The sequence below is a fragment of the Bactrocera neohumeralis genome, chromosome 4 (genome assembly GCF_024586455.1).
Source record: "Bactrocera neohumeralis isolate Rockhampton chromosome 4, APGP_CSIRO_Bneo_wtdbg2-racon-allhic-juicebox.fasta_v2, whole genome shotgun sequence".
Taxonomy (NCBI): domain Eukaryota; kingdom Metazoa; phylum Arthropoda; class Insecta; order Diptera; family Tephritidae; genus Bactrocera; species Bactrocera neohumeralis.
Window position 1 is genome coordinate 27,469,567 of NC_065921.1, and position 21,960 is coordinate 27,491,526.

Genomic DNA, 21,960 nt, shown 5'->3' on the forward strand with positions numbered 1-21,960 from the left:
AATGCGCATTATGCATGGATGTAATCACAACCACATGGTCTCATACAACAGAAAAAAACGGAGCATTATAAAAGAATTTAAAATGCATTTTCTCTTTACATTAAACATATTACTAATTAATAAAATTATAAATTAAATATTGCATATTTTGAATAAATAAACAAATTTGAGCACTTGGCAACATGGTTTCAAAGGTCGAACTATTTTACCGTTTCTGCAAAATGTCATTTGAAATTTATCTTTGAACGTGTTTCATTACACAATTCGTTGTATTAATATTGAGTATTTTTCTAAACATTATAAATAAAATATAATTAATTTATAAACACAGTGTTGAACGCTTAACAATGACAACTGCCGATAAACATATTCAAAACTTAGCAAAAACTCTTCTAGTTGAAGAGGAGACAAGAAGCTATCTTGAAAAGGATTTCGAAATAATAAGAGCTTATGTCATAGACTTATTGTTAAAAGATCCAATAATCGGCAAAATGCTAATAAATACAAACTATCCTGGTAAATATTTAAAAGACTTGAATTGTTCCCTAACAATTATCATGTTAATTTGCAGCTAGTAACTTTAACTGTTCGTTGGTATTGGATCTATCACACTTGATAACACTTGGTGCAATTAAAACGAAATACCCATCGTTCATTCGATTAGTTCAACGTGGACGAAATAGAGTAGATGGCACGGAGAAATTGCCATTCTTTAGTAATGGCGAAAATATTGCTGGTGGTGTTATAACGAATATCGTAAAGGGACTTTTAAAACAGGGTTTAGATTTTAGTGGTTATTTTGTGCGTGGTCACTTGGGCGATATTTACGAACTGGATTTTAACTATGAAAATAAAAACTTAAGTAACCAGAATTATGATGGTAGAGACGGTGAATGGCAAAATAATTATATCATGCTGAAAGCGTGTAGCGAAGAGATTACACTGAATATACGTTTACGTGTTTTAATAAAATTTTGCAGCAACGAAAGTCCTAATGATTTGTTGCCACATCCGACGCACAATTTAAAAATGGTTTGGTTAGCCGCTGCCGATGTACGTTATATGGAATACTTTTCGTTGTGCGCACCATTAAGTGAACGCGAATTGGCTTCTTCACCAAACAATTTGATCGCATTGCGTCTATTACACTCACTGATGGTTGGCAGTAAAATATATGTAATAAAGAAAAATCATTTGGAATCGATTACCTATGAATTGATATATACGAAAGCACCTAAAATTACACATAAACCAAAGCAGACTGTGCTTGATATTTTAATTGCAGTAAGTATATATGTATGACTATGTCGGTATATACATATGTACATAAATTTTTTTTCACCTTAACAATTCCTTTTAGAGTTTACGACGCATATTATATTATTTGGACAAAAATCGTTTTCCGTACTATTGGAACACTAAAGAAAATCTATTGTTTCTCATACGAAACCATGATAGACTATCGTATACACACAGGTGTTTGCGTACATTATTGACTAATATAAGCAGCATGCGTAGTAATACCGGAGTGACATATGAAGAGGTTGAATCATTTTTCGGTAATATAATTCAAAATTACGAATGTTTAAAAAGTTAAACGTTTCATAATTTATTTGCAGGTGTACAAACTAACGCATATGTGTACAATGTGGATGATTTTGGTGTTTACAGACATTTTTCTAACATTGCGTAAATGATTAATTTACGCTAACATTGAATTTTTGAAACCTGAAATATTTCGTTTCGATTTTAAGCATTTTAATTTTTTGTAGTATTTTTAATTAAATGCATCACTTTATTTTCAGAACATGAAGTATGTATATATTCGTATATATCCTTGTTTATAAATGTCATATTTATGGCCTGAGTGTGTAAACACATGACTTTATATACTACGAAAATGCTTTCAGTATTAGATTTTTTTGTTATTATATGCCAAGCATTTTAATTTAATAAATTCATGATTTCCGTTATATAAATTCTATATCTTTTAGCATTTGTTGGTTTTTCATACGATTGGTAATGCTGTTTTGTTGGAACTGTAATTGTATTAAGATAAGAACGCTGCTTGCAATGCTATTAACGGTCTACGGAATAAGAAATAATAAATATGTATGTATAACAATAATTAGTTTTATAAAGTCGAAAAAGAAAATGTCAACATCCATATTGGTGAATAACGTACCGCATAGAGCAAAAAAAGATTACAAGTCGTCACTTTCCCAACCAAAAACGAATATGTGTTCTGCATTTGCCAGTGCAGGAATGCTTCCAACTTACTGTGAGCCGCTTTGGAGCACGTTAAATATCGCTCACACATTCTGACTTCATGAGTGCAATCCCGTCGCTGTAAACAATCGTGAACATTGTATGTATGTACTTATATGTAAATCTTGTGAAAGTTTATAAATTGTATTTGTTTTAACGTAACAGAACTTACTTCCCTCTGCGTTACATATCCATATACCGCGTATATGATTACCTTATAAATTCGCGGCAACATAAATAGGATTATGAATATATATTCTTTGACAGTTGTTTTTGTTTCCGTTGCCTTTTGACACATCAGAAATGTCATGTTTGTAAGCATAGCGAAATCATGGAACAAACTAAACCCGCTCACGACGCCAAACACGTCGTTTACTTGTAAAATCAGTTGAATATAGCTTTTACAATAATCGATTAGGCGCGAAATGCGCATTTCAAATTTATGCTGATGCTTCAAATCCACTGCTAAGGCATATTGCTGTTTCAAAAGTCGTTTTATTAGACGGTAACGTATGCGTAGCAGATCCATCTTGCCCAAATGCAGAAAAAATATACAACTTGGTGCAAGAGTAATGCTAGCATAGCTCAGAGCAAACACAAATGTTGTTACATAATCACAATTGCAATTCGACAATTTAAATATATAAATAAACGAAACAGTATAATAGTAAGTCATGCCAATTAGGGTAAATATTGTAAATTTACGCATTGTTTTATGATAATTCCATTTGATATAGTTGAAATCGATTTGCATTTGTGCGTCCAGTTCCTTGAATTCTCGAAGAAACTTCAAATGTTTGTATTTGTTTGTTTGCATTTTTATGCAGACAGCAATATACGTCATCGCACTCACGAAACATTCCAGTACGAGTATGAATTTAAAAACTGGTGATAAGCGGTTGAACATGGCATTATAGCTTTCATCATCCATGTATTTCAGTAGTACGCTACCGAGAAATCCAAATATTAAAGATATTTGTATAAAATTGGTGTAAATAATGTTGGCCTTTGTTAATTGAAATGATTCACCACGTAGTTGAAAGCAAAGACAGCCAGTATAGTATAAGATCATATAGATCCACTCGAAGCAACAGTATAAACTGACATTCTTTATTCGCTTCGTCAGGACTTTCATCTTTTACTATGGCGGTGGCACACTTATCAACTTTCGGTAAGCAACTAACAAATTGTATAGAAGAGTTTAGTTACTTAACTGTGGTAAATTGGACCTACTTTTGTGTATGTAATTAATTATAATTCAATTAGATCAAAGATATGCTCGTTATTAACTCCTATCATAAATGACACATGCACCGTTTAATAAGTGACTTAACCGTTAATAAATTGCAGTTGCGTATGCATCGATAAAAAGGGTTATATGTATGTATATGTCTGCACGTATGTATATGTACCTAACACTACAAATTTTGTAGAAGTTAACTGCTATAACGCCATATGAACACACATAAACAAATGGACTTCGTTTAAATAAGTGATTTGTTTTATTGTATTTTTTATTAGGTATAACTAAAACTGCTTAGAAGCAAACAGTGTTGGCGAATGCAAATTGTACTCTGTTCAACTGCTTATTATGCTTTCTTTTCCTTCTTGTCCAAATGTCCGTTACTATGAGCTGGATTATGATTGTGATTACTATTAGTGCCACTAGCATTACTATTTGTGTTTCGCAATGTTTTTTGCAAAACGTACGCGTCCGCAGGTTCAATTCGTTTGTAATAATGTTCCTTGGTCTCGACAATTTCAAAACCAAATTTCTTATAAAACGCTATAGCGCCTTCGTTATTAATTTGCACGTGCCTGTCAAAAAGATAAATAGTACAAATTAATTTTAAGTATGCATGTAAATTTTTAAATAAAAAACTAAACTTACAGAAAGATACTGTCAAAGTTTCCATCTACTTTAGCGTAATTGAGAATATGTTGGAACATCACAGTGCCGATGCCGAGACGTCGATATGACGACAAACAACCCAAAGTCATGATATATAGACGCCGTTGATTCTCGGAAGTATCAATGCGGCAGCACACTGCCCCAACTACGATGTCATTATAGTATACCAGTTTTGCCAACTCACCAGCCTCCAGAACATCTATGTAGAATTTTTCGTTGTACGAGACAGGAAATACAACAGAGTTGAGCTTTTTCAGTTGCTTAATATTATGTGGCGTTACATCGCCCAATTCAATATTTGACCTGTACACATATGAATAAGCAAAGGGGAATGTTAGCGATTGTTTTTAGGTTAATGTTTGACAATGCTTTATAGTTGAACAAACCTTGTCATTTGAACTGCTTATATTTAAGATTTCGATTTATTTTAGTTAATAACTTGTTTTATTTTATTGTATCCTGTTATGCGATAGGAAATTAATCAAAATATACAGTAAATCTTAACTCCGAGAATTTAGAAAAGTTTGAGGGCGCTAGGCGGCGAATCGCATATTTCCACTGACAATTGCAAACATCTGATGTCAAATGTCAACAGTGATGGGTAGAAATAACAATAAAATAATAAAAGTTATTATCTATGTATGTATATATATTTAGTTATTTGTTTATTTTTATAAAAAATCAAAATTTTTAAAGTTTTAATAAAGCTTGCGCTCCATATTTAAAATAAACTATAAGAGTTAAGATTTAGTTAACAAAGTGATGCTCAATAAAATATGGTAACATTACATCAGTTTGAGAGCCAATGAAATTGCATATTAGTTCATAAACAATCGTCGCGCTTAAAATGCTTATTGGATTCGAGAAAATATATTAAATGATAATTAATATAAATGTAGGCCTACTAGGCCATGTAGATTCGGGTAAAACCACTTTGGCACGTGCCTTGAGCACTATTGCAAGCACTGCGGCATTCGATAAAAACCCACAGTCGCAAGAACGTGGAATTACATTGGATTTGGGATTCAGTGCTGTGGTCGTTGAAGCGCCGGCAAGATGGAAAAGCGTTTCACCGGATGTCGACAAAGTGCAGTTCACTTTTGTGGACTGCCCTGGACATGCAAGCCTCATACGTACTATAATTGGAGGCATGGAAAACTTACATTCAGTATGGTCCATATTTTGATAAATCAGTTTTTTTAAGGTGCACAAATTATTGATTTGATGTTGCTGGTCATTGATGCTCAGAAGGGAATACAAACACAAACGGCGGAGTGCATAGTTATTGGCGAGTTACTGCAACGAAAATTGATCATGGTTGTAAACAAAATAGACTTATTGGAGGAAACAACACGCGTTGTACAGTTGCAAAAACTAAATACGAAACTGCGAAAAACGTTGGAACAGACTACATTCGATACTGAAAGCAGCATTTTCAATGTTTCGGCAGTGCAGAAAATCAATATCGAGGTAATAATCAAATACACTTTTAATATTCGCATTACTAAGTATTGTTTTTTTTTGTAGGCTCTTTTGGAAGGAATCCTGTCACAAATAGAGTACCCTAATCGGAACATAGATACACCCTTGGTTATGTATACTGATCACTGTTTCTCTATAAAGGGCCAAGGCACTATTTGTACCGGCACTATAGTGCAAGGTAGTATTGCTGTAAACGATCTAGTCGAAATACCAGTAATTAAGGAGCAGCGCAAAGTGAAATCAATTCAAATGTTTCATCGTCCAGTACAATCGGCAGCAATGGGCGATCGGGTAGGAATTTGTGTGCCACAATTTAATGCAAAAATGTTGGAACGTGGCATACTAACAAGGCCAGGATATTTGCATAATATTTATGCAGCATGCATACGAGTGCATCGAATAAGATTCTACAAATTTGCAATACGTTCTAAAAGCAAATTGCACATAACAATTGGACACGACACAGTGATGGCAAATATTACTTTATTTAGAAGTGTGATTGATACAACAAATGAAAATTTCGACATAAATAACGAATACGAATTCGTTGAAGAGCTCAAACCAGCAACAAGTCCGCAAACGGAAGATTTGATATTTGCTTTATTGGAATTTCAAACACCCATACTGGCGGACACAAACGCCACATTAATTGCGGCAAAGTTGGACTTGGATGCACAAAGTAATTGCTGTCGTTTGGCCTTTTGGGGACGTATGCAATGGTACACACATGCCAACAACTACAGTTTGGATGTGCTGCCAAAATTCAAAGTGTTTAAACATAAATTAAAGCAGGGCTTTATACAACGACTTGTAAATGAGAATGAAGCCATTGTTGAAAATTTGTTCTCTAAACAAGGTAATCGTGAAATCTATCTAGGCAAGAAAGTAGAACTGTCCACAGGGGAAATAGGTGTTATCGAAAGTACTTTTGGTCAAAAGTCGAAAGTGAAAGTGCATTTCATTCATGGTTTTAAAACAGATACGCTGAACGAACTAAAAGGCGGTCGTCTTAGTAGTGTAAAAGCAATGCTGAAGTATAAAAAATATATTTTCAACAAGCAACTATCTCTGGTCCAATAAAAAAATCGTATTTGGTGAGTTTTATTTAAAAATATTAATATTGATACAAATTGTGAGATTAGAGTAGTATTAGAGTGATTGTCAAAGGATTAAAAAGTTTAAACTCTATATCAAAAATATTTGCGAGGGTAAATATCGATATGTAGTTTACAATATACTCGTAGTACACATATACATAAGTGTATTTGATTAACAGCTGATTAGTTAGCGGAAATCTTAGTACAAATCGTTGGACTTCGTCGGTATACGAAACTAAAATCTGTAAGGTCTTGCAATCGGCGCATCTAAAACTAACTAAGAAACTTATCTAAATTTAATTATTTAGGATTATTATACAAATATCTGCTTTAAAATTATTTTTAAATTATTGAAGTACCCATGCGAACATATGTATTTACTTTTAAAAATTTGACAGGGATGTTAGATTTTCGGTGTGTTTATTAAGCATTGTGGATATGACCGACATATCAAACACAGCTATGTACTAACATTTGAAAGCCACTGTAAACAAATAGTCTCGTCAGCTGTTTTCTTTGCTTTAAAAAGTAGCTAATCAAATCCTTGGAAACATCTTTTGTCTGAAATGTGAAAAATTCTTTGAGACATTCAAAAAATATAAAAAATAAAATATGGAGTGGTTCAGTACAATAATACTAGTTTTAATAAGTGTAGAAATAACACAGCAAATCGATTACGATTGTGATGATTTATTAATGGGACAATATCTATGTCCAGATCCAACAAAAAAACAAATTGATCCCAAAACTCAACAATTTTATGGTTGTACGAAGGAAAATAAGGCGCGAGGTAAGCCACAATAACAGTAAATTCAAAGTATGCTTTTAATGCCTATATTTCACCTATTTTCTACTTCAAGTTTGGTGCTTAGCCGTAGATGGCATTAATTGCACGGAAACAGGCAACAACACGTTTACGCGCGAATTGTCCTGTAAATGGACGTAAGTTGAGCAATAGTTCATCAACAATTTTGTTCTTAACAATTGCAAATTTTCTTTTTAGCAATGGCTATCACCTCGATACCACACTACTGCTGTCCGTCTTTCTGGGTATGTTTGGTGTCGATCGCTTCTATTTAGGTTATCCTGGTATTGGGCTGATAAAATTTTGCACGCTCGGTGGCATGTTTCTTGGCCAACTAATTGACATTGTGCTCATTGCTACACAAGTTGTGGGCCCGGCAGACGGTTCAGCTTATGTAATACCTTACTATGGTGCCGGTGTGACAATTGTACGTAGCGACAATTCCACATATCGCTTACCACGTGATGACTGGTGAAAATGCAATAAATAAGACATATTTTTAAGCCATATGTTAATTAGTAATATAAATTGACTGAGCATGTGCGTGTGTACGTTTATAGAATTAGTAATGTGTTTTCTAACAAATTAAGAACAAAAAAAAAACAATATTGAGTCAAACAAATGTGTGAGTTATTAATCTTGATGATTATGGATATAATTAACAGTAACGGATCCGGATTTAGTTAGCAACATGTTTAGACACATAAAATGTTGCTAGTGTTCTTAAAGACCTTCGGAGGTCATTTTAATCCAGTTCGGCGTTCGTTACGCACACACATACAAAAAATTCATATTGTTCACTCCATAGTGCTATGAGTCAATGGGTAATGACTAACGGAGTATTTCCGTTTTCTATATGCGTATATGGTATGATTATTAACGTATCTGTGTCGAAGTGCATGTATGTATGTATGCCGGCGTTTGTCAAGTGCTAAAATTATTTGTTAATGAAATGGGATAATCAATTGTCTAACTAATTTCGAATTTTCTAATTGCATTGCTGCAACAAGTGTCAATCATGTTACTTTATGGCTTACAAATTGATATGTAAGCACATATGTATGTACATACATACACTTATAAATTTATACGCATGTGTTTGTATGCGTTGTGTTTTCATGTTTGTTTGTATTTTTCTGCCACGCGGCCATAAAGAATTTAATTTTATTGCAACAGTTAAAAGATAAGTCATTATTAATTGCGCTAACAACAATAAAAACAAACACTAATTCAAATGTCATTCGCATAGGCATACATAACCTCAAAATTAGAAATTTTTTTGGCACTTTAGGACTCGAAAATTAATTTATTGACATATGTATATATATTTGTGTGTATGAATATATGTCGATCTTAAGATGTACACATATACACAGGTACATACATATATGTATATATTTATGTACATAAAATGCGCAGTTATGCACTTGAGTTGTTGCCGAATGTTTGTTGTTTTATCTCCACAGCCAGCGGAAGCTGCTTCCTGCAATATGCCACCTCGTGGATTCGCGGCAACTTATGCACAAACAACAAAAATATTGTTGTTTTTATTTGAAATTTATTTCGTGTTTCTTCCTCTATTGCGCTTTTAAGTTACGCTATATAAAAGGTGCGCAAGCAAAGTGAGAAATGAAAGTGAAATTTGTATGGTCTGCGGCTCGCGGTTTTCCAGACTCGTTGTCTCCCGCAAGCAGCCGCCGCAGTTGGCCTTCCTTTGAAGTATTGAAGCGCACATGTGATACGCTTGTGGTGTGAATTATTATAGTTTTCTTAACTATTAATATGTATGTACATACATATGTATATATGTATATTTCCGCTGATATGGATATGTGGTGTTGAAAAGCGGTGTCTCCAATAAATTTGTGGTCTCCGTTTTAAATGTGTTACGTCTTGTTTTTTGAGGTTTGAGTCTAGAATTTAGAGAATTTCGAACTTTCTAGTGCCTGTCTATCGTTGTTGTTGTTACTTATAACGGTTATCAATCCCTGTTAGGATGGTAAGGGTCATCCAGGTTGTTGTCGACGTCATCTAGCGGAGTCACAGGAAACGTGCTGTTTCGACGGGGTTGGACCACAAGGAAAGGGGTGTTAGATGAGTAGGGTTGACAGGGCATACAAAGAGGTGGCCAGTGTTATGCGGAGACTCTTTGAATGCAGGACATATGTATGCATGTATATTGGATATGTCGGGGTCTATTCTGGACAAGTACGAGTTTAACCTGCTACAGTATCCAAAACGAAGCTGCGCTAGGGTCACTCGCGATTCTCGCGCCAACTCGAGCTCTTCGTCTGCGATGGGTGGTGATTTGACTCCAAGAACGCCATTCACTGGAAGGGAGTCGGTGAAGGTGTTGATAGCTCCACTGTATGGTGGTCAGTACCTGACGGAAGTTAGTTGCGTCCGAAGTCTGGTCGGCGTACTGTTCGATGTCGTCGACGTAGTTAAGAAAATACCTCTTGATATTCCTACGAGGCGGTTCCGTTCCAAGCAGGTGGCTGCAAGGGTGATTTCTACGAAAACATCTTAGCAGTAACTGCATGGAGAGGAGTTCATTATGCGTGCAGTGAGGAAACGAAAAAGGTCGGAGAGATAGCCGTTTACTTTTGAATACATGCCATCGATTCCATTGCCCGACGTCAATATCGTGCAATCATCAGCGTACGAGGTTATGTAAACTCCCTCTGGAGGCTGTGGGAGATTCGAGTTGTAGAAGTTAAAAACTAGCGGGAAGAGGACACCACCCTGCGGAACCCCCTGTTTAATTCTTCTCAGTTTAGATGTTTCATCTCGAAATAGTACGGATGATTGTTGACCGTTCAGGTAGTTCATGGTCCACCTCTTCAGTCCTGGAGGTAGCGTAGTTTTTTCGATGTCCTGCAGTAGCGTTGTGTGATTGATTGTATTAAAAGATTTTGACAAGTCCAACGCTACGAGGATCGTTCTCTCACAGGGTGGTTTCTGGTTGAGACAACGAACTATCTGAGCGTTCATGACGCTAAGTGCTGTGGTGGTGCTGTGCACTTTTCGGAATCCATGATGGTGGTTGGCTAGGCTCAGATGGTGAGTGAAGGTCAGGAGTAACAAGGTCTCAAGTGTCTTCACTACTGGGAAGAGGACTCCCCTTTGTTGGCGGGTTTCCCAGGTTTCAGTAGTGGGACCACTCTTCTGACTTTCCACACATCGGGTATTTGAAGGGTGGTCAGTGACAGGTTGAGGACCTTGGTAAGATAGCTTACTCCCGTCGAGCCTAGATGCTTTAGCATAAGCATGTTGATTCCATCGGGGCCAATGGATTTGGAAGATTTTGATTTGTTGATAGCCTTCTGAACCTCCTCATCGGTGAAAGTAAGTGGCGCGCAGTCGTTTGGCATTTTGCGCAGCCGTCGGTTAACACATCGCTTGGTTTTGTCTACCGAAGGGTGCAGTGTAAATTGCCGGCTAAAATAACTCGCGCACTTCTTCGGGCCCGAAGAGGCATGAGCATTGAATTGAACTTCAATTCGGTCGTCACGTCTCTTCGGGTTGGACAAAACCTTGACAGTAGCCCAAAGCTTACTCACACCGGTGGAGAGGTTGCAGGACTTCAGGTGCTCTATCCATTTCATCCGCTTATGATGGTTTACCAATCGCCGAATCTCCAAATTGAGATCCCTTATTCGGGGATCTCCAGTATCGGCATGGCGTAAGGTGTCGCGCTCATTAGAAAAAACGGCTGCTTCGGCTGGGAAATTGGGGCTAATCGACAAAATTTATTACCAAAATAATGCTTTTGCATCTTCAGAAACGCCCTATAGTCCGAATCAAAGTCGCTATTACTGCTTTGAAGCAGAGTATCGAAGAAGACCCGAATGTGTTCATCCGCCATTGCGAGCAAACAACCGGAGCTGTGCCTATTCACTTTAAAATATTTTGCAGCAGCATCTATGTTTACGGGCTGACAAAATCCAACTCGTGCTAGAATTGAAGCCGAACGATCATCAAGCGCGTCGCACAATCGGTAAATGGACCCAAAACGAGAGCCGAAATTCTCGATTTTTACAAAAAGATTTTGTTCAGCGAAAAAGCTGACTTTTTGTTGGAAAGTCACTGTTTGGTGTGCTCTAGATCTCGTTTGGTGGGCAGAAGGAATTATTTTGGTCCATATTTCTTCAAAAATGGAGTCGGCCACAATGTTATAGTCAATTGGTCAATAGTCCGGTTACATAAACTCTACAATTGTGGAAACCATCTCTTGCTATTCCCTTGCCATATTTTACGTTTTCATGCACTGGTTTGATGGCGTGATATTCCGTCTAATTCAAATAATTTTTGAGAATTTTTCCGCTCCAGATTTTGTCTTTTATTTTCGCGTGTCCTTGAAAAGCATTTTTTTTTATTAAATATTTGTTTTTTTCTCTCTCTTTGTTCTAATTCAGTTAATTTGCAGTACACCCCATTAGGCTGGGCTTATTGTAGATAAATCTTTATGGTGCCCGACTATGACTGACATTTCGCAGTAATTTAATCAGTGTCCGTTGAGTAATTGCTGCAGACAATTTGGATTTATTGAAGCGCTGCGAAGACACATGTATTTTCGGTACTTCTTTTTGTTTGTTGCGACCGTTTTTTCCTATTAATTATTGTTGTTGTTGCTGGTGGTTAAGCTGATTGACCATTGGATGACGAATTATGGAGTTGCTATGGGAGCAAAAATGATTTACAACACGAGCAACTGACATGTCATATTATAAATGAATATGCATATGTATGTATTTATATATGTTTGTATACTTGTGTGTATATAAAGCTACATAGAGCTATATACTCTCTTAAATAGATATTGTACAATACCATATATTTATACTCTCGCAAAATGTTGTACAGGGTATAATGACATTCAATGTTTGGTACCTGATGAATTTCAAGAGTTCTACATCGGAGTTGAGATAGAGCTGGGCACTCGCAGAGGAAGTGTAGCGGCCTTTCCCTACTCCTTCCGAGTTGCCGCCTCAGACTCAGCTAGAAGGGCTCCTGACTTGGGCCACTTCTCTGCTATTTCGTTGCCGAAAATGTTCCTATGACCGGGAATTCAAATTATGGAAAAGTGGCATGAGTTTAAAGCCTTCCTACATTTGTTGATCACGCTATAGTTTTTCTTTGACGATGAAAAGGTTAGCAATGCCACCTGGCTGTCCGTGTACCATATATGGTAGGTTTCTGTATCCTCTCGTAGTCATTCAGTAAAACACCACAGGTCTTCTCTATGCCTAGTATTTGCGATTGGAAAATGCTAGGAGTTTGGTAGACGGATGAAGAGAGAGTGAAAACAAGTTCCTCGGATATGTCCAATTTGTTTGCCAAATAATCGTCATTAGCGGAAAGTGTTGATTTTCTTCTTACAGTCAAGGAAATCGGTGACTGAAGCTCATCGAGAACAGCAAAAAGTTTGCGGAGGTGCTGCACCAAGTGAAACAACGTGCCGTGATAGATTTCGTCGCTTGAAAGACGGCGATTTCGATATTAACGACCATCCGCATAAAGGAAGACCAAAAACCTTGGAAGGCGTTGAATTGGAGACGTTGCTCGTCGAAGATCGCAAAAAGAGCTTACGTCAGCATTGGGAGTCACCCATCAAACCATTTCAAAGCGACTTCATGCGCTGGGAATGATTCAGAAACAAAGAACTTGGGTTCTTTATAACTTGAAATAAAGGAATGTTAAGCGTCGCCTTTTCATCTGTGAATAATTGCTCTTAAAGCAAAAAAGAAAAATTGTTTCTTCATAGAATCGTAAAGGGTCATGAAAAGTATATTTATCACTGCAATCCGAAGATAATAAAGTCATGGAGACTGCCTGGGCATGCTTTTTATTTGATAGGACCAGGCCGACGTTCTTTATTATGAGCTACTGAAGCCAAACGAAACTAACAATGGGGAATGGTATCGATGTCAATTGATCGCGATTGGGCCGAGCACTGCGCGGCAAGCTTCCTCGAAACCAGGAGAGGCGATTCTGAAGCATGACAACGCTCGGCTTCACGTTGCCAAACCCGTTAAAATGGTTAAATGTGAGATTCTACCCCACCCATCATATTCCCCAGATATTGCACCGTCCGATTATTATATGTTTCGGAGTTAAGTCCACTCACAAGACGTCATCGCGAATTTGCTTGATTCTTGGATAGCATCACAGAAAGTTGGGAAAAAGTTGTGATTAGCGATGGGAAACACTTCGAATAATTCAATTGTAACTATTTTCTTATAATAAAATTGCATAATCATTAAAAAAAACAGCGAGAACTTAGTTGCGCAACCAATATTAAGCGTGATCCATTTCGAGGTTCCCTACTTTCTTAAAGAAAAAACACAGAAACTTCAAATTTAATATAGATCAGATGGTCCAACCGTTGAGTCCAATTTTCGATCGAATCGAATCGAATCGATTCTTCTAGTAACTGGCGAATGACACACGTGATGATTTGCTTGAAGGCCTGAATCGAAGTGAGTTTGTCCGCATAGGGTTTAGACTTTACATATTCCCACAGGAAAAAGTCCAACAGTGTGATGTCACATGAACTTGGTGGCCAAACGACCAGCCCAAAACGTGAAATTATCTGCTCACCGAAATGTTCTCTCATTAAATCCATTGATTGATGCGATGTGTGGGAAGTCTGTTGAAACCAAATGTCGCCGAGATCACGAGCTTTAATTTCAGGCATTAAATAGTCGGTTATCATGTCGCGGTTACGTTCTCACCGGCATCATATTTGATTAAGTATGGATCGATGATTCCAACGGCCCACAAATCACAACATACCTTTTTTTTTCTGGATAAAATGGCAGCTGGTGAACCTCTTCAGGTTGCTCTTCGTCCCAAATGCGGCAATTTTGCTTGTTTACATGTCCATTAAGCCAGAAATAACCGTCATCCCTGAACAAAATTGGCTCTTAAATGTCGGATTTTCTTGGAGCTTTTCAAGAGCCGATAGAGTTAAGCGATGTCGCTTGGGAAGGTCGAGAGACTTCAGTTTCTTACCCAAGCGTAAGTGTTTTCATGATGAAATGTCAAAGAATACTGAATAAAAATAATATGACAGCTTGACCCGATTCACGCGTGATCTGATTGTCATCGATTCACAATTTCGTCAAATAACAACTCTTGAAATCCTTTGGAGCACATTTCAATATAAAACTTTTCCAAAGCCTAAAAAAATTCCCCTGTATTTTATGTTCGGTTGCATCCGAAGTTTGTGGTGCTTCCTTACTTCTTATAATATATATTTTTTTTTGTTTTGTAGTCATTTCTCCTGCGCGTGTGCGTTTGCCTTTATTCGCTTCTGGTGAATGCAATTAGTGAAATCGATATGGTCACCTTGTCTGGCGACAGTCCACACGACGAAGATGGAGTACGAAAACAATAAATTTTACGAGTACACTCTACACTCCTATAATTTCATGCAACCCGCACATTTGTATGAAAGTGCTAAGTGCTGCTTTGTTAGGCTGTGTTTGTGTATGTATGTGTGTGTGTGTGAGGTGTAATTCGATGTCAGTGCAATCCGTTAAGTTCCCAGAATGGCTTAATAAATGGCCGAGCAACACTAATTAATGTACGAAATCCTTTCATTGCCGTCACATAGCCGATGACTCAATTAATGAAGAGCTGACAAAAGTTGCGGGTGAAAACATTTCATCTTCCACGAGGCTGAATCGCCAAGAGCTTCGTGTTAATAGAAGTAAGGATAAGGAGTTGTCGGTGGCAGAGATTTCGTTTGAATATCTATGCCTCCTATTTATGAGATCTGTCCGAAGGTTTTGCAATTGTTGGGGTTTTGTTGTTTCTGTTTTCTATTGCTTCGGTTCGTGCCGGAACCCATGATCCACCGCGTTCTAAAAAAGATCGAAATCTGATTGAATGAAACCTTACTTTTCTTGCAGAGCTCACTGGCTATGTAATTATTTCCTGCCTGTTAGAACCTTAAAGAGCTACAACAGATCGACTGTGCCAACTTTAACACCAAGCTGTTCGGAGATGGACCTTCCTATCCGCAGGGAGCTGTTCTTTTTACTTGACTGTTCCAGATATGCGAAGTCCACGAGGCACTGAGCATTATAATACTACCAAACTTCTACGGAGTTTCGACAGAGAATTCTACTCGTATAGGTCTCGTTACGTTGGTGGTCAAAAGGTCTTAATACAGTCAGCAGGAAGGTCTACAATATCTGTAGTTGCTCCCTCTAGTTTCAGCTTTTTTGGGATTTTTTTGACGCTCTTTACCTTGCTTGAGGGTGTCACAAGGTTCGGTGCGAATTGCAAATTATCTTCTAACAAGTTTAGAGCAATCTTGTATACGCTTATATTCTAAAAGTACCTGCATTTCGCAGAGAAAAAGATTAGTCTTCTTGATATAAAGAATATCTCTCCCCTTCAACATTTCGATACCACTTTTGTAGTACGATCCTTTGCTTCAAAATATGTATGCCTCAGTTTCGGCGATCATTTCTTCATTCGATGAAAATTTCTTCCCAGTGATCATTCTTTCGAGGTTTGAGAATCAGCAAATAATCGCTGGAGGCCAGATCTAGAGAATGTGTTTGATGCGGAAACAATCCGAAGCCCGATTCCAGAATTTTTGCTTTCGTTTTTACTGACTTGTGACACGGTGCATTGTCTTGGGGCAAACAGCACAGTAGTGGCCGTTTTTCGGCAATTTCGTTTTTCATACCATCCAAAAATGCTATATATTATAGTCGCTGTTGATGGGGACTCCTTTTTTAAGGTTGTCAATAAAAATTATTCCACGCGCATCCCAAAATACAGAAATAACATTGCCAGCCGACAGTTACGTCTTCCACGCTTTGGAGCGGGTTCATCATATGCAGTCCACTGGGATGATTGCCTATTGGACTTCGGAGCGAATTGATGTAGTCATGTTTCATCCATTGTCACATATCGACGCAAAATATCGAGTTTATTACGCTTGAATATCTCCAGACATTGCTCCGAATCTTGAACTTGTCGTTGTTTTTTGTGAAAATGATCTCGCGCCGCACACACTTTGCACAAAGCGTTCTCATACCAAAATATTTGTGAATGATTTGATTTACGCGTTCAGTTAATATCTTTACCTGTTATCTCGAACAACTTCACTTTACGATCATCCAAAATTATTTTGTGGACTTTTCTGATGTTTCTTTCGGTAACAACCTCTTTTGGTCGTCCACTGCGTTCAACGTCTTCGGTGCTAATTTCACCCCGTCTAAACTGAGCATACCAATACTTGATGATTGATTTTCTTATGACAGTGTCCCGAAACTCGTCATTAAGCCAAGTTTTTGCTTTAATTGTATTTGTTCGCTTCGAAGCGCAATATTTTATCAACGAAATTCCTTCCATTTTTTTCAGTTTGACAAAGGTTCCTTCATTCAAAAAGATATAATTCACAAACTAATGATTCAACAGCTGTCGAATTATTCACGCACCTATTGAAGGCGTGAATCTATGTGCCAGACCGGAGACTTTTCAATTGATCTGTTAGTCCATCTGTATTTGAGGTATAGATTTGAAATTTTGCAACTGTCTGTTTCTACCAAAGAAGCTTCTAATTTATCGGAAATTCCGATATCAGACCACTAAAGGATATAGCTATCATACAACTGATCGATCAAAATCAAGTTCTTCTGTGGAAAACTGTTTTATTTGATAGGATAATTTACGAAATTCGCGGCGGGTTATTGTCTAAGGCAATAATGCTATCTCCGAAGAAATTCGACAATGATACAATCGCTGACGATCAAAATCGAGTTATACAAAATATGTGTATATATTTTTTTCCTTATTAAGTAGCATTAGTTCGACTTCAAGGTTGGTTTTATCAAAAAAAAAAAAAACGTGACTAAAAAGTAATCCTTGGCCGGCTACCTTTATGGATTTAGTTATCCATCTGGTTGTCATAAGAAATGCACCTGTGAAAGGTATTATAGCTTCGTTGCAGCCGAAGCTAGCGTTTTTATTGGATTACAGCTATAAACTTTTACGCTACTTTTACAAATGACCATAGGCCGCATTGTTGCTATTGTTGTTGTTGCAATCGCTTGTTTACATTTATAGTTCGCGATCTAAAAATAAAACTTTTACAAACACCATTGAACTAAAAATAACAACAAATAAGAGATAAATGCAAATTAATACAAATATCTCAGCAGGCAACGGTAAGGTGTTAACGCAGACACTGAGACACTCTGACATACATGTGTGTACGTAGATAAAAGGCGCTAAGCCGAGCAGCCAAGCTCCGACATTTGTTGTGCGGAGGTAAATATAACCCACTAGAAATGACATACAAACATAGTTATATATATATACTTATATGTATATACATATATAGGTATATGTAATCACGAATTATAATTGAAATCGACTGTGGCGAACGTAAGGTGGCGATGATAAATGTATTTATTAAACGATTAGAGAGGTCCAATATTTGATTACCCAAGCGGCAACAAAAAACAGAGACTGAGAGAGACAAGTGCATGAAAGATAGCATTATCTGGATCCGATTACAAATATGGGTGATCTTAGTCCACTATTGCGTTAATATGGCGAATATTTTAATTTCGGGCTGAATGCCTGACTTTATGGTTGATATTTCTTATGCTGGGTTTTTCAATAGGAATTATTAAAAAAAAATACTCACAAACTGTTAAGGAAATTCAAATCTTTTCTATTTCATGTGAAGTACAATCCATTAAGTTCTGAATAGAACACCATTAAAATTTCCTCCACGACTTCTTTTGCAGGAACGAATCCGATGAACACAACTTTCGAGTATTTTTTCTATTAAATCAAGTCGTAGGCCAAGAATAGCATGAATCGTTCAAGTTCAATATTGACTACTAAAGCTTGAAGAGAGTCTGATTTATTGCTAAAGATCAATGACTTCAAATAACCCCACAAGAAGTAGTCTAATAGTTTTAAATTACAACTTTTTGGAGACCATTCAATGTCACAATTTCTTGAAACAATCGAAGCTCCAAACTTTTGTCGCAATAATTTGGTTGTTGCACGTGCTGTGTGGCACGTAGTCCCGTCTTGTTGGAACCAGATGTTGTCAAAATCAACTTCTTCCAATTGCTACCATAAAAAGCTGGTTAACATCGATCTACACCACTCTCTATTGAGTGTAAGGGTGCCACCAGCTTCATTTCGAAAGAAGTGCGGACCAATAATTTCACCAGACTAAAAACCACAGCAAACTGTCAATTTAGGTGAATGAATCAACAGTTTGGTTTATTTGCCCCACCACTCAGACGAAAGTGAGCGTCATCGGAGCAGATGATTTCCTTAAAAAATCGTTATCGTTTTCACGGTAGTCCAATGGCTTTAGTTCTTGAGTGAGAACCATTTTATTCTGATGCAAGTGCAAAACTTTTCGCAAAATTCGCTAGGTTGTCGTTTGAGACAGTCACAATGCTTGAGAACGTCTTGGAATCGACAAATGGCGGTCTTCAGCAACACCTACCTGAACGGCAGCAATATTTTCATTACTTCTAACCGTCCTTTGTGTAATTGGCAAATTGAACTTTATTTTTATTTTTCTTCGCCAAGCGCTTCTTCTTTTCGCTATTTGGCACCAATTCGAGATACCAAGTGCAGCCAGGTCCTTCTCCTACTGATCTCTTCAACGGAGTGGAGGAATTCCTCTTCCACTGCTTCTCCCGGTGGGTACTGCGTCGACCTTAAAACCTTAAAAGCTGGAGTGTTATCTACCATCCGACAATATGACATTGCCAACGCAGCCGCTGTCTCTTGATTAGCTGGACTATGTTGATGTCGTCGTATGAAGAACTTCGCTTTGAAGCGGATTGTAGCTAGACGTTCATCCACCGGTTTGAATGCCAAAACTCGGCGACGGAGTCTCACGAATCCCACGCTCGCAATTTGCGCTCCTTAATATGACCACTGTAGTAAATGCCACAAGCACCTATTCGCCTCAGTCTTTGTCCCGTCCATCGGAATTCTTGGACGGTGATAATGTCAGCCTTTACTCTAATGAGTACATCAACCAGCTGGGCAGCGGCACCTTCTCAATTAAGGGACCGGACGTTCCAGGTGGATGGCCTTAAATCGTAATCCTTAACACGTCTTTCATCCGAGGCTGTTTCCTTCTTTTCATTGGCAGTGTTTCATACGTGGCGTGTCCCAAACCCAGCGCACAACCCTGGGGTGAAGATGTTTTGGCTACCCAGAGTATACTTGGCCTAAGACCGGAGGTCGTGAGCTGCTTGAGCCATATGTAAGAGAATCGTTTCTGGCCACGCTCAAGAACAGCACTGTGAAAATGGATGAAATCGATTGACTACCACTCCCACTTGCCATACAACAATTTTTAAATTCTATATGATTTTTTCCCTTTACAGTATGTCGACATTGACTATAGCTTTTCAAGAACCCAGACAGCAAATATGTGGAGCTCAGTGCTTCTTCTTTTTGAAACATTTTGTTGTAGTTAAATTGCATTTTATTATACCCTGAACAGGGTATGTTAAATTTGTCACGAAGTTTGTAACACCCAGAAGGAAGCGTCGATTTAGCCATGTCCGTCTGTCTGTCCGTCTGTCTGTATATATGCGAACTAGTTCCTCAGTTTTTAAGATATCATTTTGAAATTTTGCAAACGTCATTTTCTCTTCAAGAAGCTGCTCATTTGTCGGAACTGTCGATATCAGACCACTTTAACATATAGCTGCCATACAAACTGAACGATCGGAATCAAGTTCTTGTATGGAAAACTTTCATATTTGACAAGATATATTCACGAAATTTGGTATATGTTATTTTCTAAGGCAACAATATAATCTCCAAAGAAATTGTTCAGATCGGTTAACTATAGCATATAGCTGCCATACAAACCGAACGATCGGAATCAAGGGCTTGTATGGAAAACTTTCGCATTTGACGTGGTATCTTCACGAAATTTGGCATGGATTACTGCTTAAGGTAACAATATAATCTCCGAAAAAATTGTTCAGATCGGATTACTATAGCCTATAGCTGCCATACAAACTGAACACATGGTTACTAACAGAAAGGGAAAGGGTATCTAGCTTCGGTGCAACCGAAGTTAACGTTTTTTCTTGTTTTTTTTTTATTATTAAATATACAATATTTTTGTTTTTGTTATTGTATTTTCTCCACTTTATTATACCCGTACATATGTATAATACACCCATTCATTCATTGCTTCAAAATTAAATTTGCAATTAATTTATATGCATAATGGGCTGTGCTCCTTAAAAAACCGCGACAGTCCTTAACAAGCAACAACAACGTGTGCGATATAATTCATGTCGATAGACTTACATGCTCACATGTATATACACACGCACACACATACAGAGAACGCATTTTGCCCATTTTTATCAGCAAAACGTCTCATCTTTGTTGTTGCGCTGTTTATATGTGCAAATATTGGGAGAACTCGCGCAGCTATGCGTCTACCGACAAACACACACACACACACACACATGCACAAACAGAGTTATTATTTTATTTGATCATTTATTCATCGCTTCAATTCATTTAAATCCACATTTGGTGTGTACATTGCAAATTACGTAGAGCCACTTAAAGCCGGCCATACAAACACACATGCACAAACAATAATACATACGATACATACTTATATACATAGCAATGTATTTGCGTTTGAACACAATACGTAACTTGTTGAGCTTGCTTCGTCTTGCTTCTTTTTCCCAACCTTTTTGCGCGGTGCCAGTGTGGATAGAGCTGTAGCGGAAAATTTTCGCACTTTTTAGCCCCACCTGCCCGTTCACATGTAGGTATCTTACATGCATACATACAAGTATATGTATGTGTGTGTATAAAAAGTTATTCATTATCAAATCAGCAATTTCAATAATAGCAAGTGAGTAAATTCAAATTATGCCAGAACTGATCTGTTAGGCTAAATTCAGATAACGGTAATTCAAAACAAGTAAGAAGGGCTAAGTTAGTGTGCTTCGTCGTCAACGCCTTCTCGACCCTTTTTGAGTAATTTGTACCAATCAAAAACACTCGCGACAAATTATTTGTCATTTTCCAACATCCTGACCTTTTCAGCAGCAGACATGTAAGCACACAAAATTTAATGGAAATTCTTTGTTGAATTATTTCACCCATCGTATCGACCAGACACTACGGGGTCCGGCACTCGAACCAATTAAAAAAACCATGAATTCGGTTTGGAAAATTATTTTTATTTATTTTAAAGTATAAAATGTGTGAAAATAATCATAAATTCAGGACCAATTCACTTTTGCTCGATAAGACCACCTTTTGCCTTAATTATGGCCGGTGAGACGGTCAAAAAACGAATCGCAAGCTGCCCGAATGTGACTTGCCGGTATTTT

At 37.4% G+C, this 21,960-nt stretch overlaps 5 protein-coding genes across 7 annotated transcripts; 3 read left to right on the forward strand and 2 right to left on the reverse strand.

Annotated features, from left to right (window-relative positions):
* The first annotated feature begins 309 nt into the window (after window positions 1-309).
* LOC126755952 (uncharacterized) lies at window positions 310-1,807 on the forward strand. The gene is made up of 4 exons (XM_050468692.1): window positions 310-516; window positions 572-1,284; window positions 1,361-1,559; window positions 1,620-1,807. The coding sequence occupies exons 1-4, from the start codon at window positions 348-350 to the stop codon at window positions 1,691-1,693; spliced, it is 1,155 nt and encodes a 384-aa protein (XP_050324649.1). The 5' UTR covers window positions 310-347; the 3' UTR covers window positions 1,694-1,807.
* LOC126755951 (putative gustatory receptor 47b) lies at window positions 1,585-3,673 on the reverse strand. Of its 3 annotated transcripts, none has more exons than XM_050468689.1 (4): window positions 3,502-3,673; window positions 2,441-3,215; window positions 2,186-2,347; window positions 1,585-2,087 (listed from the first exon to the last, which is right to left on the reverse strand). In XM_050468689.1, exons 2-4 carry the CDS (start codon window positions 3,197-3,199, stop codon window positions 1,971-1,973), a joined length of 1,038 nt encoding a protein of 345 aa, XP_050324646.1. In that variant the 5' UTR covers window positions 3,200-3,215; window positions 3,502-3,673; the 3' UTR covers window positions 1,585-1,970. The 3 variants fall into 3 exon arrangements, with proteins under 3 accessions (XP_050324646.1, XP_050324648.1, XP_050324645.1); XM_050468691.1 differs by having other exon boundaries at window positions 3,483-3,673; XM_050468688.1 differs by lacking the exon at window positions 3,502-3,673 and having other exon boundaries at window positions 2,441-3,473.
* Window positions 3,674-3,747: 74 nt separating this feature from the next.
* Window positions 3,748-4,745, reverse strand: LOC126755953 (probable N-acetyltransferase san). Its single transcript, XM_050468693.1, has 3 exons — window positions 4,567-4,745; window positions 4,160-4,483; window positions 3,748-4,086 (listed from the first exon to the last, which is right to left on the reverse strand). The coding sequence occupies exons 1-3, from the start codon at window positions 4,572-4,574 to the stop codon at window positions 3,858-3,860; spliced, it is 561 nt and encodes a 186-aa protein (XP_050324650.1). The 5' UTR covers window positions 4,575-4,745; the 3' UTR covers window positions 3,748-3,857.
* Window positions 4,746-4,997: 252 nt separating this feature from the next.
* Window positions 4,998-6,752, forward strand: LOC126755918 (selenocysteine-specific elongation factor). Its single transcript, XM_050468645.1, has 3 exons — window positions 4,998-5,328; window positions 5,385-5,650; window positions 5,708-6,752. Exons 1-3 carry the CDS (start codon window positions 5,058-5,060, stop codon window positions 6,740-6,742), a joined length of 1,572 nt encoding a protein of 523 aa, XP_050324602.1. The 5' UTR covers window positions 4,998-5,057; the 3' UTR covers window positions 6,743-6,752.
* Window positions 6,753-7,077: 325 nt separating this feature from the next.
* On the forward strand, window positions 7,078-8,186 carry LOC126755920 (TM2 domain-containing protein CG10795). Its single transcript, XM_050468646.1, has 3 exons — window positions 7,078-7,549; window positions 7,620-7,701; window positions 7,763-8,186. The coding sequence occupies exons 1-3, from the start codon at window positions 7,372-7,374 to the stop codon at window positions 8,037-8,039; spliced, it is 537 nt and encodes a 178-aa protein (XP_050324603.1). The 5' UTR covers window positions 7,078-7,371; the 3' UTR covers window positions 8,040-8,186.
* Window positions 8,187-21,960: the final 13,774 nt, after the last annotated feature.